Source organism: Chanodichthys erythropterus, chromosome 3, assembly GCF_024489055.1.
Source record: "Chanodichthys erythropterus isolate Z2021 chromosome 3, ASM2448905v1, whole genome shotgun sequence".
NCBI classification, from domain to species: Eukaryota; Metazoa; Chordata; class Actinopteri; order Cypriniformes; family Xenocyprididae; genus Chanodichthys; species Chanodichthys erythropterus.
Window position 1 is genome coordinate 16,183,641 of NC_090223.1, and position 16,526 is coordinate 16,200,166.

The following is a 16,526-nucleotide window of genomic DNA, read 5'->3' on the forward strand; positions in this document are numbered from 1 at the left end:
TTTATAAAGTGAATTTTACATAAAAAGTTAATAAAATATTTTTTAATTGATATAAATTTAAAAAATATGATAAATCCTCCAAAAACTGCACAGATATTGAGTAAAAACATTAATAAACAGAGTAAAATTACATTTGTTTTAAAAAACAAACAAACTATTATTTTGTTACAAAATTACATTTTGTTGCCTGGGGTCTCTGGAGTGTACTTCCCAAACGAAGACCGCACAGGGGTTAATCCATAAAATAAGCAGAATGTTTGATGTTGACATTCACAGGTGTGTTTTATTTGTGACTTCAAGAGCGGACATTTAGGGTGAGTTTTAAAATGTGTCTGAGAATGGAGAGAGACATCAAATTTGTGCATATGAATCAACAATTTTAAATTAATTATACAAAAAACAACAGATACACTTTCAATCCCTTCAAATAAATTATGAAAAAAAAGTGCAAAACTGCATTGTAAAAACCACCCACACATTTCTTATGTTAAAAATGAGTGTCACTATCTGACGCTTTAAATAAAATGTTACACAAATGCAAGGACCAAAAGCATCTCAACTTACAGTTACATACAATAAATTAAAAAAATAAAATAAAAAATACAGCATTTCAGATACTTTAAATCTCATTAAAACACCCCTAAAACATCAGTAAATGTCACAATAATCATGGAACTACACCAACAATTCATTCTGAATAAGAAACAATTACATCAAGGCAAAACCATCATCTTCCTCACCACAAAAACAATGAATCAAATTCAATTTGAATTCAACAGATCTGAATGGATCTGATATTAAACTGCCAAAAGCTGAAGATGATTATTAGTGTAGAAAAGTGCATGAATGTTATCATAAATATGCTATACTGGGAGCTCATAAATAACTTACAATAATCATAATAATCACTTGGAAATGTTCCCTTTCAGTCCTGTATTTATATGGTCCCTCATTCTAAACCACTGATTATTGTTTCTACATTACTATTATTGAATCTAATTAAGAATTCAAAGAAATATCAGCCATTTCAGACAATATTATCCTGCTACTGACCAAAAACATGCTTGTGAACACATAGAAAACACTCAAAGCTTCAATGCTCGAGTAATTCCCTGATGGACTGACCCGTGTGTCAATGTGCAGGGAAAAACCTCTCTAGTCGCCCAAGGCTTCTCCAAACATCAGAGTGTGTGACGCCTTGAAAGGAGCAAATGCACTGGAGACAGGTACAATACACCGTTCACATTAATATTCATGACAGAATAAACCTGCAAGCTATGCTTACTGTAAACCACATACACACACACACACACATGCTAGAGAAATCTGAAACAAAGCACAGAAATAGCATCTGAATGTGGCAATGTCATCCATACGATGACGGCAAAACACAAATATCCTACTGTGCATATGAAACATAAGCATTAGAATATCTATATGCACAAAACACATTTTAAAAAATATTTTCTGACATAAAATCAGATGTGGTCCTAGCTGGCCATATGAACGCAATAAAAATGACCAGGTGAATCTCACAAAAATGTGCAGGTCATATTTCAGCCTAAAACAAAGCCTAGTTTTGTTGCATTATTTTCATTATACAAATAATCAACCATTTTAAATGAGGTTAACCCTGTTCAAATAAATTACAAGCTAAAGAAATGGTGGTTTATTAAAAAAACACAAATATTCTCTTTGTTAAAAATGAATGTCACCATCTTAAAAAAAGAATGCCCTGGTATAGTGTCATAAATGTATGCATATTTAAAATAAATATTGCTTTGCATTTAAGACAACAAAGCCTATAAATATTTGAATCTAAATATATGTATATTTAAATTGATTTCTTATTTTTCCCCTTTGATTTTAGGCTAAAATCTGCCCTGGACATGTCATGAGAGTCACCAAAGCACCTGAAACTGCTGCTCTGTTTCCGTTTGTGTTGGCATTAGTGCGTGTGCTGTAAATCCTCCTCGCCACTAGAGGACACCGTTTACTTTAGCGGTTCTAGTGCAAAATAAGTTCATCACAAAGCCAAGATGCTCATGAATATGCAAACACAGTCTGCTCATTAATTATAACGGATTTAAATGCTGTAAAAGCGTAGTTAAAACAAGTTTATCTGTAAACAAACAAAAACGCAGGAGTGTATGTCCGTCCTGTGTGTGAGATAAATGAAGCGTTACCCAGAAACCCCTCCATACACACACACACACACACACACACACACACACTCAGTCAGTCTCTCTAGCTGAAGCAGCAGAAGATTGAACATGTCGATGGCTCCGGGCTGCGGAAGTTTCCCGAGGTCGGAGTGTCGGGACATTCAGCGATGAACCGGTGCAGTTCAGAGACCTGTGGCACATCCTGAGTTTGTTGCTGAAACACAAACACACACATACAGCCGTTTTTACACATTTTTTTTTTTTTGTAAAAATATTAAATTGTTTAAGCTAGATGTGCTACATTTAAAAAAAAAAAAAAAAATGTAGTTGATAGGACTAGTTATTGACATGAATTTCATTTGATGTAATTCCTATTTCAATTTGATTTCGATTTGGGCCCATACAGGGAACCCCATTACTAGATTAAATTTAACTTTTAATTTGTATAGGCTACTTACATCTAAATTACACATTAGGAATGTTTTTATAATAATAACGTTACGTGATCTTTTACAAGCTGATTTATCAACGTCTTTTGGTGGGTGAGACACTAATTTATCGAAGTTGTACTGTATCTTTCAACATACCTTTTGATGTTCATTCATGTTTATTCTGTGCGCTAACTAGTAGGATTGTTGTATTTACTAAAAGTATTTTCATATTTTATTTTAGCAAAAATCAATTTTATTTCAAATAACGCAGATGTTTTTTAATAGTTTAGCTTTCGTTAAGGATAGTAAGACTCACCATGATAGTGTCGTAGGCTCCGGTGATGAGCGCGATGAAGAGCGACAGCACCATGTAGATGAAGAGCGAGATGAAGGTGTAGAGATAGACCTGACTGAAGACCCACACCAGCGCCCCGCTCTGCTCCATGTCCGAGAACGTGGCGAACATGTCGTCTCCGTTGATGAGAGAAAACAGGCACTCTGACACCGTAGCGAGAGAGCGGAACTGATGGATAGACAAGAGACAAGGATCAGAAGACATGGAAATACTTAACATACTTTAGCGTGTTAATATATTAATGAAATGTAAAATACTTTAGCATGGTAACATATTGATGAAATCTAACATACTTAAGCGTGGTAATATATTAATGAAATATAACAATTTAGCATGGTAATATATTAATAAAACGTAACATGCTTTAGCATGGTATTATATTAAGAAAAAACATATTTTAGCATGATAATATTATTGAAATGTAACATACTTTAGCATGGTAATATAGTATTGAAATGTTACACACACTTTAGCATGGTAATATATCAAGGAAATGTAACATACCTTAGCGTGGTAATGTATTAATAAAACGTAACATGCTTTAGCGTGGTAATATATCAAGAAAAAGTAATTTTAGCATGATAAAATTATTGAAATTTAACATACTTTAGTGTGGTATTATATTAAAAAAGTAACATACTTTAGCATGATGAAATTATTAAAATTTAACATACTTTAACGTGGTAATATTATTATTGAAATGTAACTATTTAGCGTGGTAATATATTAATGAAATGTAACATACATAAGCGTGGAATTATATATATGAAATATAACATACTTTAGCGTGATAATATATTAATGTATTGTAACATACTTAAGTGTGGTAATATATTAATGAAATATAACACTTTAGCGTGGTAATATATTAATGATTTGTAACATACTTAAGTGTGGCAATATATTAATGAAATGTAGCATACTTAATTGTGATATTATATTAATGAAACGTAACATACTTTAGCGTGTTAATATATTAATGAAAGGTAAAATACTTTAGCGTGGTAACATATTAATGAAATGTAACATACTTAAGCGTGGTAATATATTAATGAAATATAACAATTTAGCATGGTAATATATTAATAAAACGTAACATGCTTTAGCATGGTATTATATTAAGAAAAAACATCTTTTAGCATGATAATATTATTGAAATGTAACATACTTTAGCATGGTAATATAGTATTGAAATGTTACACACACTTTAGCATGGTAATATATCAAGGAAATGTAACATACTTTAGCGTGGTAATGTATTAATAAAACGTAACATGCTTTAGCATGGTATTATATTAAGAAAAAACATCTTTTAGCATGATAATATTATTGAAATGTAACATACTTTAGCATGGCAATATAGTATTGAAATGTTACACACACTTTAGCATGGTAATATATCAAGGAAATGTAACATACCTTAGCGTGGTAATGTATTAATAAAACGTAACATGCTTTAGCATGGTATTATATTAAGAAAAAACATATTTTAGCATGATAATATTATTGAAATGTAACATACTTTAGTGTGGTATTATATTAAAAAAGTAACATACTTTAGCATGATGAAATTATTAAAATTTAACATACTTTAATGTGGTAATATTATTATTGAAATGTAACAATTTAGCGTGGTAATATATTAATGAAATGTAACATACTTAAGCGTGGTAACATATTAATGAAATGTAACATACTTAAGCGTGGAAATATATATATGAAATATAACATACTTTAGCGTGATAATATATTAATGAATTGTAACATACTTAAGTGTGGTAATATATTAATTAAATATAACATACTTTAGCGTGGTAATATATTAATGATTTGTAACATACTTAAGTGTGGTAACATATTAATGAAATGTAACATACTTAAGTGTGGCAATATATTAATGAAATATAATATACTTTAGCGTGATAATATATTAATGAATTGTAACATACTTAAGCGTGGTAACATATTAATGAATTGTAACATACTTTAGCGTGATAATATATTAATGAATTGTAACATACTTAAGCGTGGTAACATATTAATGAATTGTAACATACTTTAGCGTGATAATATATTAATGAATTGTAACATACTTAAGCGTGGTAACATATTAATGAAATGTAGCATACTTAATTGTGATATTATATTAATGAAACGTAACATACTTAAGCGTGGAAATATATTAATGAAATGTAACATACTTAAGCGTAATATATTAAATAAAAGTGACACTTTACCGTGGTAATATAGTATTGAAATGTTACACACACTTAAGCATGGTAATATATTAATGAAATGTAACATACTTTAGCATGATAATATATAATTGAAATTTAACATACTATAGCGTGGCAATATATTATTGAAATGTAACAATTTAGCATGGTAATATATTAATGAAATTTAGCATACTTTAGCGTGGTAGGGTCCCAGAACGATCCAGCCACAGAAGCAGTAGCCCATGTAAATGGCAGCAGCGCAGCAGCAGAATCGGATCACGTTTGGAAAAGCGGCTCGTAGAGTCACGATAAGAATCTGGGAACAGATCAGACGATTCACATCAGCTGCTCACTCAGTCTAAACATTTCTTCTCTTACGGTTTGTGTTATTGTCTTGTTAATATTTGCAGAAAGTCAAATTTATTAAAAGGGAAGAAAGAAAATGTGAAACTCACAAAGCATTTCTAAAAATTTCTGGGTTGTATATTAAGACAAAAACAAAAGAAAAATTTAAATTTTTCTAGCATAACAAACAAAAAAAGAAGCATATTTTTATGATCATTTAATGACCCATGATTTTATGTGTAAACAATTAAATGAAGCACATTTCCCCTCCAAACATATATTACTATAATATAAAAAAAAGATGTATTATTTAAAGTTTGTAAGCAGTTTGTAATTTGTCTTATTGAATTTAGAATAAAAAGTAATAATATAGCAGGAAAAATACTGTATTGCAGTAGTAAAAATCGTCATTGAGAAAAAGAGAACTAAAAAAAGTTAAACACTGAGACAGATTAGAATAATGAGAATGAGACTTTTTTTTAATTACAAGGTGACTTTGATTTTAGGCTGAAATGTGACTTGGACATCCATATTAGAAGCATTGCTCAATGAGATATATAATTAACAATATACAACAGGAATGCAGTGTAACTTACATTGTATTTCTGAAAGAAGCTGAAGTATCGTAGCACCCCGACCCACACCATCAGGGTGGAAGTTCCCATCAAAATACTGCAGACGTCATACGACGACAGGTTCTGCAGCACAAACACAAGCACCAATCAGCTACAAGCACTTCTAAAACGCAGCAAGACCTTCAAACCTCAAAGGTAAGAGCATGACCTTAGTCTCGATGGCGATCTTGATGAAGGAGGCGATGATGGTGAGAACGTCACTGATGATGAGCAGCAGGTACCAACCGTTGATGAACTCCAGACGGTCGCCCCAACACACCGAACGGCCCAGAGACTGACGGAAATAACGCACAAACTCCTGCCAACACGGGTGATTCGTGATTTAAGATGCATTAGGAAAGCAAATGTTGATGTCATGCACACTTTCTCTTCTCCGCTTACGTTCTGCAGGATGATCCCTCTGAGGATGGAGCGTCCGCACAACACCAGAGACAGACCGCAGATCACCGCCACCAGCACGTCGAACGCCACACGCGCGTAACTGTCCGCTGGACACAGAGACAGACTGTTTCAGCTTCAGCAGGATCACAGACAGAGATTGAGAGCGGTTCGTGTCGTCTCACCGTGTCCCGACACATTTGGGTCTCTGCACTCTTTAATGGACGCCTCGTTGTGCAAACTGAGCTTCACTTTACCACTGTGAGCCCTGTTATCAAACAGGATCTGAAACATGCACAGAAAGCATCATGTGCTTAGAAAGGTGCAACATACACGAAAATGTTATTTCACATATTATATTATAATATAAATTACTCTTTTATAATATAATATAATATAATATAATATAATATAATATAATATAACCCTTTTTTTTTTAGAATTTTTTGTTTTTGAAAAATATCTCTTCTGCTCACCAAGACTGCTTTATTTGATCAAAAATACAGTAAAAATGATTAAAAAAAGATTTTTTCAATTTAAAATAATTGTTTTCTATGTGAATATAGGGTAAAATGTAATTTATTCCTGTGATCAAAGCTGAATTTTCAGCATCATTACTCCAGTATTCAGTGTCACATGATCCTTCAGAAATCATTCTAATATGATGATTTGATGCTCAAGAAACATTTATGATTATTTTCAATGTTTAAAACAGTTGTGCTGCTTCATGGTTTTTGTGGAAACTGATACATTATCGTTCGAAAGTTGTTGTTTTTAAAAAAATTTATAAATGAATACTTTTATTCAGCAAAGATACATTAAATTGATCAAAAGTGACAGTAAAGACACTGTCAAAAAGGACAAACCATTCAGAAGTTACAGTATAAGCAAAAATAACCTTTTTTTGTATCTCCAGACCAGTAGGTGGCGCTGCACCGAAACGCTGCACGTAGCCTCAGGTCATGTTTGTGATGACAGGTACCAAGTTTGGTCTGAATATGATAAAGCGTTGAGCCTTGTGTCTATTTTCACAAATGCTATGTAAAATTTGTTCGCGAGTTTTTCGAAAACAGTTTGAGAAATTGATTGAATTCAAGAACTTTTTAATCGACATGGTCTGAAGATGATCTGGTTCAATTTTCACGAACCCATTCTGAGTTTCTTCTGCGAACACAAAATACAGCATTTTAGCACAAAATGGCCGATATGGGAAAATTAGATATCATTCAAGGCTGCATGACGCCACAAATCTAACAAGACCACATTTATGATTGGACAAACCAAGATGTGTCAAAAAAATATATATATTTATTTATTTTTTTAATTTCTATTAATTCTATTCAAAAATCCTGAAAAAAAAAAAAAAAAAAAAAAACGTGTCACAGTTTCCACAAAAATATGAAGAAAATAAATGCAGCCTGGGTGGACATATCAACAATTATAATAACATTATAATAATCTTAAAGACTCCAAATGTTAATAATATAATATAATATAATATAATATAATATAATATAATATAATATAATATAATATAATATAATATAATATAAAATTTAACTATATATCTTGATGAAACATTATTAGATGTTGTAAATGTGTAAATTTCTGCCTACAGTGATGGAGAAGGTGTAGCAGTCGGGAATCTCGTTATTAATAATCGTCTGGATGTTTATGGCCTTCAGCTGAAACTGGATTGTCACATGAATCAACCTGCGGAGAGACAGAGAGAAGTTCAGAGAGGAACTTGAGCAACGATTTCATAAGACAAACGGCACATTTACACAGATCGGGGTTTGAGAACAGTAACGGTCTGCATTTTGACTGAGCTACAGCTAAACCTCGCTTTGAGGATGTTAAAAACGATTGATGAAAAAGTAAATAATGTTCTGTTTGTGCTGGTCTGTGATTCTTATATATTTCATAAACAATAGCAGCATTAATATGTTCTCATTTACAATCACTAGAGTAATGTGTGTCTTCGTCTCACTTTTGGAAATTGAGGGTGATGTTCTTGTAGTGGTTTTGTGGTGGAGCTGAAGGGTCTGGCGGTGGATCCACTCCGATACAGTCTGAACAACAACAGAAACACACAGAAGAAAAGTGAATACAGCTCATTTAGATTCAGTGATGATTCCAACAGACAGCAGGTGTGTGTTGCTAGGCAGCAGAGGAACCAGAACACAGATTAGAACTTTAGAACTTCAGGATTAACACTGCAGTGGCTTGTTAGGATACATTTGCTCTGTTCTGAACACTAGTGAGATGCTCCCTTCTTAGGGAGCATTTGAAGGCACCACCCTTCCTTTTCAGCATATTTATTCTGCTCTCTTAGATGGATTGGCTAAACTATTAAGCCACATGTATATGTATCCTTTGTGGAGAAGGCAATCCCAGAATGCACTGCAATGAGGTCAATAAAATGTATCCAAAATGGTGCACAATCAGGAGAAATGCTGATGAAAGATATGCTAAATTTGGCATGAAATGGAAGTTGCAACCGACTTTACTAACGTATTGTGACGTCTTTCTGAACGAAACAGTTCTCAAACATTTTATCCATTGGTTGTGGACTAGATTGTAAAAAAAATGAGCACTGCATACTGATTTTTTTTTATATTAGTTATTATTTTAGTCTTGTTTTCCAGTATGATTGTCTTATAATTCTTAAATAAAAATTTACTTACCTGAGAAGGAAAATGACATCCGATATTAAGACTTTTTCATAAAAATTTAACAAAATGAAGCGAAATTGTGCTTAAAACAACAAAAAATGTCCAAGAAAAATTATATTGGTAAGAAAAATATTATTAATAATAATAAAAATAAAAGGGAAAACAATATTTTTCTCTTTATTTTTTTCTAACTGGACTGACATTGTTAATTTTAAAACTTTTGTTCAGAAAAATAGACTTAATATCATGTCATTTTGCTTCTCAAATAAATGTATCTTGTTTTAGGAATAATTAGTAGATATTAGTGCTGGAAAAAATATATAATTGTAATATATATATATATATATATATATATATATATATATATATATATATATATACACACACACACACACACACACATTTACTTATTATGTATATACATTTATATATATTTATTTATTTTTGTAGTGAGACATCTGGAAGTGAATGTTGGCACGAGTACTAGTGCAACTACTGTTCATGATGACTTTAAAAACATCAGACAGAGAGATGGCAATGTTTTAAAATCACAGCTATAGATTTGTGTATTATGAAATAGATTTTCTGCCCACCAGTGACAACATGAGGGTCGATGTCAAACGTGTCGTTAACGGGGTCGATGGTGCCCTTCTTGTAGTAGTGCTGGCACAGATAGAGGGCGCTGTCGTTCAGACCCGCACCTGGAACGTACGCGTACCTGCCCACTGACGTCTGCGGCAGAGCCAGATACTGACAGACAGACAGACAGACAGAGGTTATATTCACTGATCTGAGAATATACACAGATAAAGCAGCATGAATAACCACACTGTCTTTATTGCCGCTCAGAGTTTTGACATGAAGGTCAGTGTTTCAACACTCGTGATGTGCTAATGTTGCTAACATCCTGTTTAGCCAACGGTTACTGAAACTACCGATTGATCAACAGCATCCTAAATCAATAGGACTTCGGTTACTGAACATAGTATCATTCATTGAATTAATTTAAATATATATTAGGCTACTCTACCGTTCAGAAGTTTGGGGTCAAAAATACAGTAAAAATTGTGAAATATTTTTACAATTTAAAATATCTGTTTTCTGTGTGAATATATGTTAAAATGTAATTTATTTCTGTGATCAAAGCTGAATATCTATTGCACAGAGAATTACAGAAATCTTCAGGCATGCATCTTTATCTGGAGGTTGTTATTCACAGGTAAGCCTCGCGCACAGGTGCTGAAAACAAGCACGTCCCTCATGTTTAAACACACTGACGCTCACATGTGCAGATGTGGGTCTGTACCTGCTCTATGGCGTAGTTGATGTGATCGTGGACGCTTTTCTGCGTGTGGATACACAGCGGCTCCTCTGAACCATCCAGATAGTCTTTCAGGAACAGATGCTTGAAGGAGTCGGTGTTCTCCTCCTTAAACGCCACCACCATCTGATTACTGAGACCAAACAGCACCAGCTGACAGAGACAGAGAGGTGTCATACAGCAGTTAAGACATGCAGCGGCATGGAAAAATAAATATTAACTATGTGCACTTAAAGATGCAGTTTTCAGATACTGTTGTCATTGCAGAAATACTCCTTTTCCTGTCCAAAAACCTAACAATTACTACAGTAAAACTAGTAACTTAAAGCAAAAAAATAGTGTTAAAAACTGAACTAAGGGGAACCGCTTTCAATGTAAAATTGAAAACTTTTCATGCGTTTTGTCCATTCTTCTACACGACAACAGCGTTTTGGTGACCTGAAAATGCAAACTTTTAATAAACAGGCTTTTGAAAATGATACCTTTATCGTCTCTGTGTAAACTACAAAAATGCAAATTTGTGAAAATAGTGGCGTTATGCATATTATGGGTTCAGTACATAGGCGTGTAGTGTTTCTTTACAAAGTGATATCGCCATCTACTGGCCTGGCATGAATAATACAGCGTTTTTAGACGTTTCCGTGGATCCATGTGAACAGGGATTGTTTTGACAAAGTTGTCATCTGTACGTGAAAAACGCTAAATGACTCTGAAAGCCTCTTTCTCTGGAAGCTTGTTTCCGCCACTGAATAAAATAAAAAAACGGCTAATTATATCTAACAATTCTGATATAAACTCACAATTGTGACTTTTTTTCTTGCAATTCTGACGTATTTTCTCAAAACTGAATTATAAACTTGCAATTGCGTGTTATAAAGTCAGAATTGCAAGATGTAAACTCATAATTCTGAGAAAAAAGTCCCAATTGCGAGAAAAAAAAAGAATTCTGCAATTGTGACTTAATATAATGCAATTCTGGCTTTATTTCTCGCAATTGCGAATTTATATCACAATACTGAGAAGTAATGGTGGCATGTCACTTTGAATAAGTGCTAAATGAGGAATAATGTAATTAATATCGCGTATATTACCAGTCAACAAAACTAAAAAGCAAAAGTGTCCAATAACAGAGGGTTAAAGAGATGATAAGCATTTAACTGACTGCAACAAAACTGCATTCATGAAATTGGCTATATGTAAAATACAATAACTTATAATAATAACAATAAATCTCCTGTGAACGGAAAAAAAAAATCACTAATTGTTCTCACAATAAATTGCATAATGCAATAAAGTGTAAAATAATCCAAATAATATTATTTATAATAATTACAAAAAAATATTACATGATGATTTAAATAAATTCAATTAATAAAAACGTTTTAATGGGGTGACTGAGCATGCCTTTAAAGATCTCTGCATGTTGAGTGCATTAAATAACCACATGCATTGATATTTTTATTATCAAACGCAATGACTTTCAGACCTTTTTAAGTGTGCCTTCAGTGTCTAAACACTTTTTGAGACCCCTGAAATATGAATGATGGAGCAGACAGAAAGACTCTAAGTGGGTTGATGTACCTGTACAGTGACTATGATGATCTTCAGCAGCTGAAGCACCAGTTTGAAGGGTTTGCGACCTTTAGCGTGGTATTTATCACAGGGGCTCATGAAGAAGTACTTCAGCTTCCTCCTCAGGGCCTCCTCCTCTTCCTCTGCTCCCTTCCCCGAGCCCGACGAGCACACGTCCAGGGAGGCGGGGCTGCCGTGACACCCACCATTCAGGTCGCCGGAGCCGTATCCCATCATGGGGCTCAGCAACCGGTCCTTCTCTGAGGAAAACACATACAGTACAACAACGGGTCATTTGCTGTTAAAAAACTAAGACAAACAGATACCATGGGAACGCTATAGAAATAAAAAATTAAACTTTATATAGATATATATATATATATAGTGCCCTCCACAATTATTGGCACCTTAGTAAATATGAGCAAAGGTGGCTGTGAAAATAAATCTGCATTGTTTATCATTTTGATCTTTCATTCAAAAAAATTTACAAAATTATAACCTTTCATTGAAGGAAAAGAATTGAAAGTGGGGGAAACTCACATTATGAAATAAATGTTTTTCTCCAATACATGTTGGTCACAATTATTGGCATCCCTAGAAATTCTATGAGTAAAATATCTCTGAAGTATATTCCCATTCATATTTACATTTTTTTTTGGCAGCAAACCCACCAGATGGGTTTGTGCACACATGGAAGTACCCCATGTCCATGATTAAATATACTGCTGGATCTTTAATGTTGTGGGCCTATGTTTCTGCTGGAGGTCCTGGACATCTTGTTCAGATATATGGTGTCATGGATTCTATCAAATACCAACAGATAAAAAATCAAAACCTGACCGCTTCTGCTAGAAATCCAATAATGGGCCGTGGTTGGATCTTCCATCAGGACAATGATCCAAAACAAACATCAAAACCAACACAAAAATGTGTCACTGAGCACAAAATGAAGCTTCTGCCATGGTCTTAACCCTAAAGAAAATGAGTGGAGTGAACTGAAGAGAAGAAGCACCAACATGGAGCTGGAATCTGAAGGATCTGGAGAGATTCTGCATGAAGGAACGATCTCTGATCTCTTGTCAGGTGTTCTCCAAACTCATCAGGCATTATAGGTGAAGACTGGAGGTTGCAAAATGTTTTGAATAAAAAGGTGCCAATAATTGTGACCAACATGTTTTGGAGGAAAACATTTATTTCATAATGTGAGGTTCCCCCCACTTTCAATTATTTTCCTTCAATGAAACGTTATAATTTTGTGAATTTTTTTAATGAAAGATCAAAAGGATAAACAATGCAGATTTATTTTCACAGCCGCCTTTGCTCATATTTACTAAGAGTGCCAATAATTGTGGAGGGCACTGTATATATATATATATATATATATATATATATATATATATATATATATATATATATATATATATATACACACATACAGAGCTGGGTAGTAACGGATTACATGTAATCTGGATTACGCAATCAGATTCCAAAAATCAAGTACATGTAATTAGAGTAAACTACTTTTTAAAATACTCGTAATCAGACTACAGTTACTTTTTTAAAGATTGCATGATTACATTTTACACAATGGCAGAAAGTTGTTCACAATTCATTGATTCTCCTAATTTTTCATTTTTTACCTTTACATTTTTTTCATAATTAACCTGCCTCTTATATGCATTCGTGATTCGTGATGCGTTTTTCCGGCGGTGAGGGGGACCACCCCCACCAGACGTCCACAGAAATCAGCAACAAGAATATTTGTCTTTATAATGTTGCTGTTTTCTAAATTTACAAAATTTTAAGTAAATATGTTTTAAAGATGTGATTTTGTTTTATATATATATATATATATATATATATATATAGAGAGAGAGAGAGAGAGAGAGAGAGAGAGAGAGAGAGAGAGAGAGAGCGAGCGAAAATAACTATTTGTTATGCAGTGAGGTCAGTTTAGGTTTCTTCTTAAGATACAATAATTTAACCTCATACACATTAACTCGACACATATCTGTCGTAAAAGTTTCTATCCATTCATCGAGAAACAGAAAAAAATATATAATATCAATATAATATCAAACCTGTGGCCCCTTGAGCTGAAGGTCTGGAGAAAGAGCTCGTCATATTATGACCATCGATGAGCAAAAACAGATATTGATAAATAAATCACAATAATATGATCGATGATGTGCTTAGGAAACATAAAGAGACGCAGATGAAGCGCATCTCTGCAGTCTGAAGGTCTGAACATGAGCAGAAAAACACAAACACCAGACGCTCTCTGACCACAACCGCGATGTCAAAATAAAAGTCCCAAAACAGCCCAAGCAGGAAGTATTTACATTGTATTTTTAGTAAGGTAATATAAAATGGCCATTTTTGCATTAGGTCATTCATGATTTATTAGGACTTTATGTCGAAATTAGGAAGACCACTGACAGTGATTGATTACCCGCAGATTCTCGCTTTATTGGGTGTTAAAAGACACTCCAATCTCTGACCACAAGCGCTGTAAAAATAAAAGCCAATAAGAGCCCAAGCACGCAGCATTTACAATTTATTTTTAGTACTGTAAAATCAAATTATCATATTTAGGGCTAAATTGCAAGATCTCAGATCATAAATATTATTTAGCTTATTCTGCAGTTGCCTGGTAACCTAATATATGGCTAATATAACCTAATGTATACTGGCATTTTTTAATTCCTGCTTCTTATTTGTCTTTTTGATATTGATCCTTTTGGAATATTATATGTAAAATAGTCATCCTAAAGCACTTTGTATTTAAAAAATAAACTGGAATATCTATCCAACGCACCAAACTCCCGCCTTCCCTTTAGTCCTACTGGGTGTACGTCACGTTGCGTAATGAATTATTAATGAGCTAGGCTTTTATACGCATGTCTCGCCACTCCAATCGACAGATTCAACAACACGGCTGGACTGAACGTAGAAGCAGCGGCGGGAAACATCTGCAGCGTTGGACTTTCTCGATTAAAGCGATTCATTTAAGGTATTCAGGTTGTTCTAATGATATTGTTTACCAAGAATAAATACTGTACAATCTTTAAACGGTGCGGTTAGAGAAATGTTTGGCCTCAAGCGACAGGAGCGCAGTTACCACGTGTTCACCACGAGGGCATTTCAGAGTCAGTTAAACATGAGGGAGAGAAATGTAACGTTACTTTAATATAATGAAAGTTTGAAGTGACAGACTTTCTGTACTCTTATCCCTCTGGTGTTATTTCTGCTTTTTATAGTTAAACTTAGTTTGAAAATCTCAATTTGACTTTGAATTGAATGATTAGCACGTTTTAAACCCTGGTTTGTTTTGAATGTGCACACAGTTAGAGCCCTGCGTTGCTTTCCGTGCATTGTGGGGTGTAGGATGTGTGCTACAGCACTGCAGGATCTGTGTTATCTTCTCTCTGTCCTCACGAGAGCTGAGATGCTTCAGATCCTGCTACAGTTTCATTAGAGATGCTTAGATTTCACATGATTGATATAGGCATCTGTTCCCTGCAGACCGTTTCATGCATTTATTTCTTTTGACATGCAGGATGATGCAGAACTGATGGAGAGACAGAAACTGGATTGACATTGTTGTAAGTGCTGCTCGTGTCTCCTCGTGTCTCCAAACACTGGCATCCGCAAGATGAGCAGATGAGTGTTTTTCACTGCAACTTCAGCATGTAAGGGTATCATTTTGACAAAAATGTGTTCATGACAGACCCTGGAAAAACTATATAAATATACCAATAAATGAATCACCAATAAATAAAGTGCAATAAAACACAAGGTGTCTTGAGTATTTTATTATTATTATTATTATTAGTAGTAGTAGTATATGTCTGGGATGGGCAACTTCACTCCTGGGGTCAGATCTTCATACCTCGCTTAATACATCTGCAATGATTTGATAGATCCCAGATCTTCTAATTATGATAACTAACAAAACACAAATTAAGATATTTTTGATGAAATCCGATGGCTCCGTGAGGCCTCCATAGGGAGCAATGACATTTCCTCTCTCAAGATCCATTAATGTACTAAAAACACATCTAAATCAGTTCATGTGAGTACAGTGGTTCAATATTAATATTATAAAGCAACGAGAATATTTTTGGTGCGCCAAAAAAAACCCCAATAACGACTTATTTAGTGATGGCTGATTTCAAAACACTGCTTCATGAAGCATCGGAGCATAATGAATCAGCGTGTCGAATCTGCTGTTCGGAGCGCCAAAGTCACGTGATTTCTGCAGTTTGGTGGTTTGATACGCGATCCAAATCATGATTCGATACACTGATTCATTATGCTCCAATGCTTCCTGTAGAAACGGCCATCACTATATAAGTCGTTATTTTGTTGTTTAGGTGCACCAAAAATATTCTTGTCACTTTATAATATTAATATTGAACCACTGTACT

The 16,526-nt window shown here is 33.8% G+C and overlaps 1 protein-coding gene across 1 annotated transcript; it reads right to left on the reverse strand.

Moving 5' to 3' along the window:
• Window positions 1–14,355, reverse strand: mcoln1b (mucolipin TRP cation channel 1b). The gene is made up of 13 exons (XM_067370603.1): window positions 14,178–14,355; window positions 12,106–12,356; window positions 10,510–10,677; window positions 9,797–9,953; window positions 8,519–8,600; window positions 8,145–8,241; window positions 6,714–6,813; window positions 6,532–6,638; window positions 6,299–6,448; window positions 6,112–6,213; window positions 5,364–5,486; window positions 2,913–3,119; window positions 1–2,379 (listed from the first exon to the last, which is right to left on the reverse strand). Exons 1-13 carry the CDS (start codon window positions 14,218–14,220, stop codon window positions 2,248–2,250), a joined length of 1,719 nt encoding a protein of 572 aa, XP_067226704.1. The 5' UTR covers window positions 14,221–14,355; the 3' UTR covers window positions 1–2,247.
• Window positions 14,356–16,526: the final 2,171 nt, after the last annotated feature.

Coding starts and splice junctions, on each gene's coding strand:
- mcoln1b (XM_067370603.1), bottom strand. CDS start 14,220: ATGACGAGCTCTTTCTCCAGACCTTCAGCTCAAGGGGCCACAG. Junction 8,601..9,796: donor CGACCCTCATGTTGTCACTG/GTGGGCAGAAAA, acceptor GTTGTTGTTCAG/ACTGTATCGGAGTGGATCCA. Junction 6,214..6,298: donor AGATCGCCATCGAGACTAAG/GTCATGCTCTTA, acceptor TTTGTGCTGCAG/AACCTGTCGTCGTATGACGT.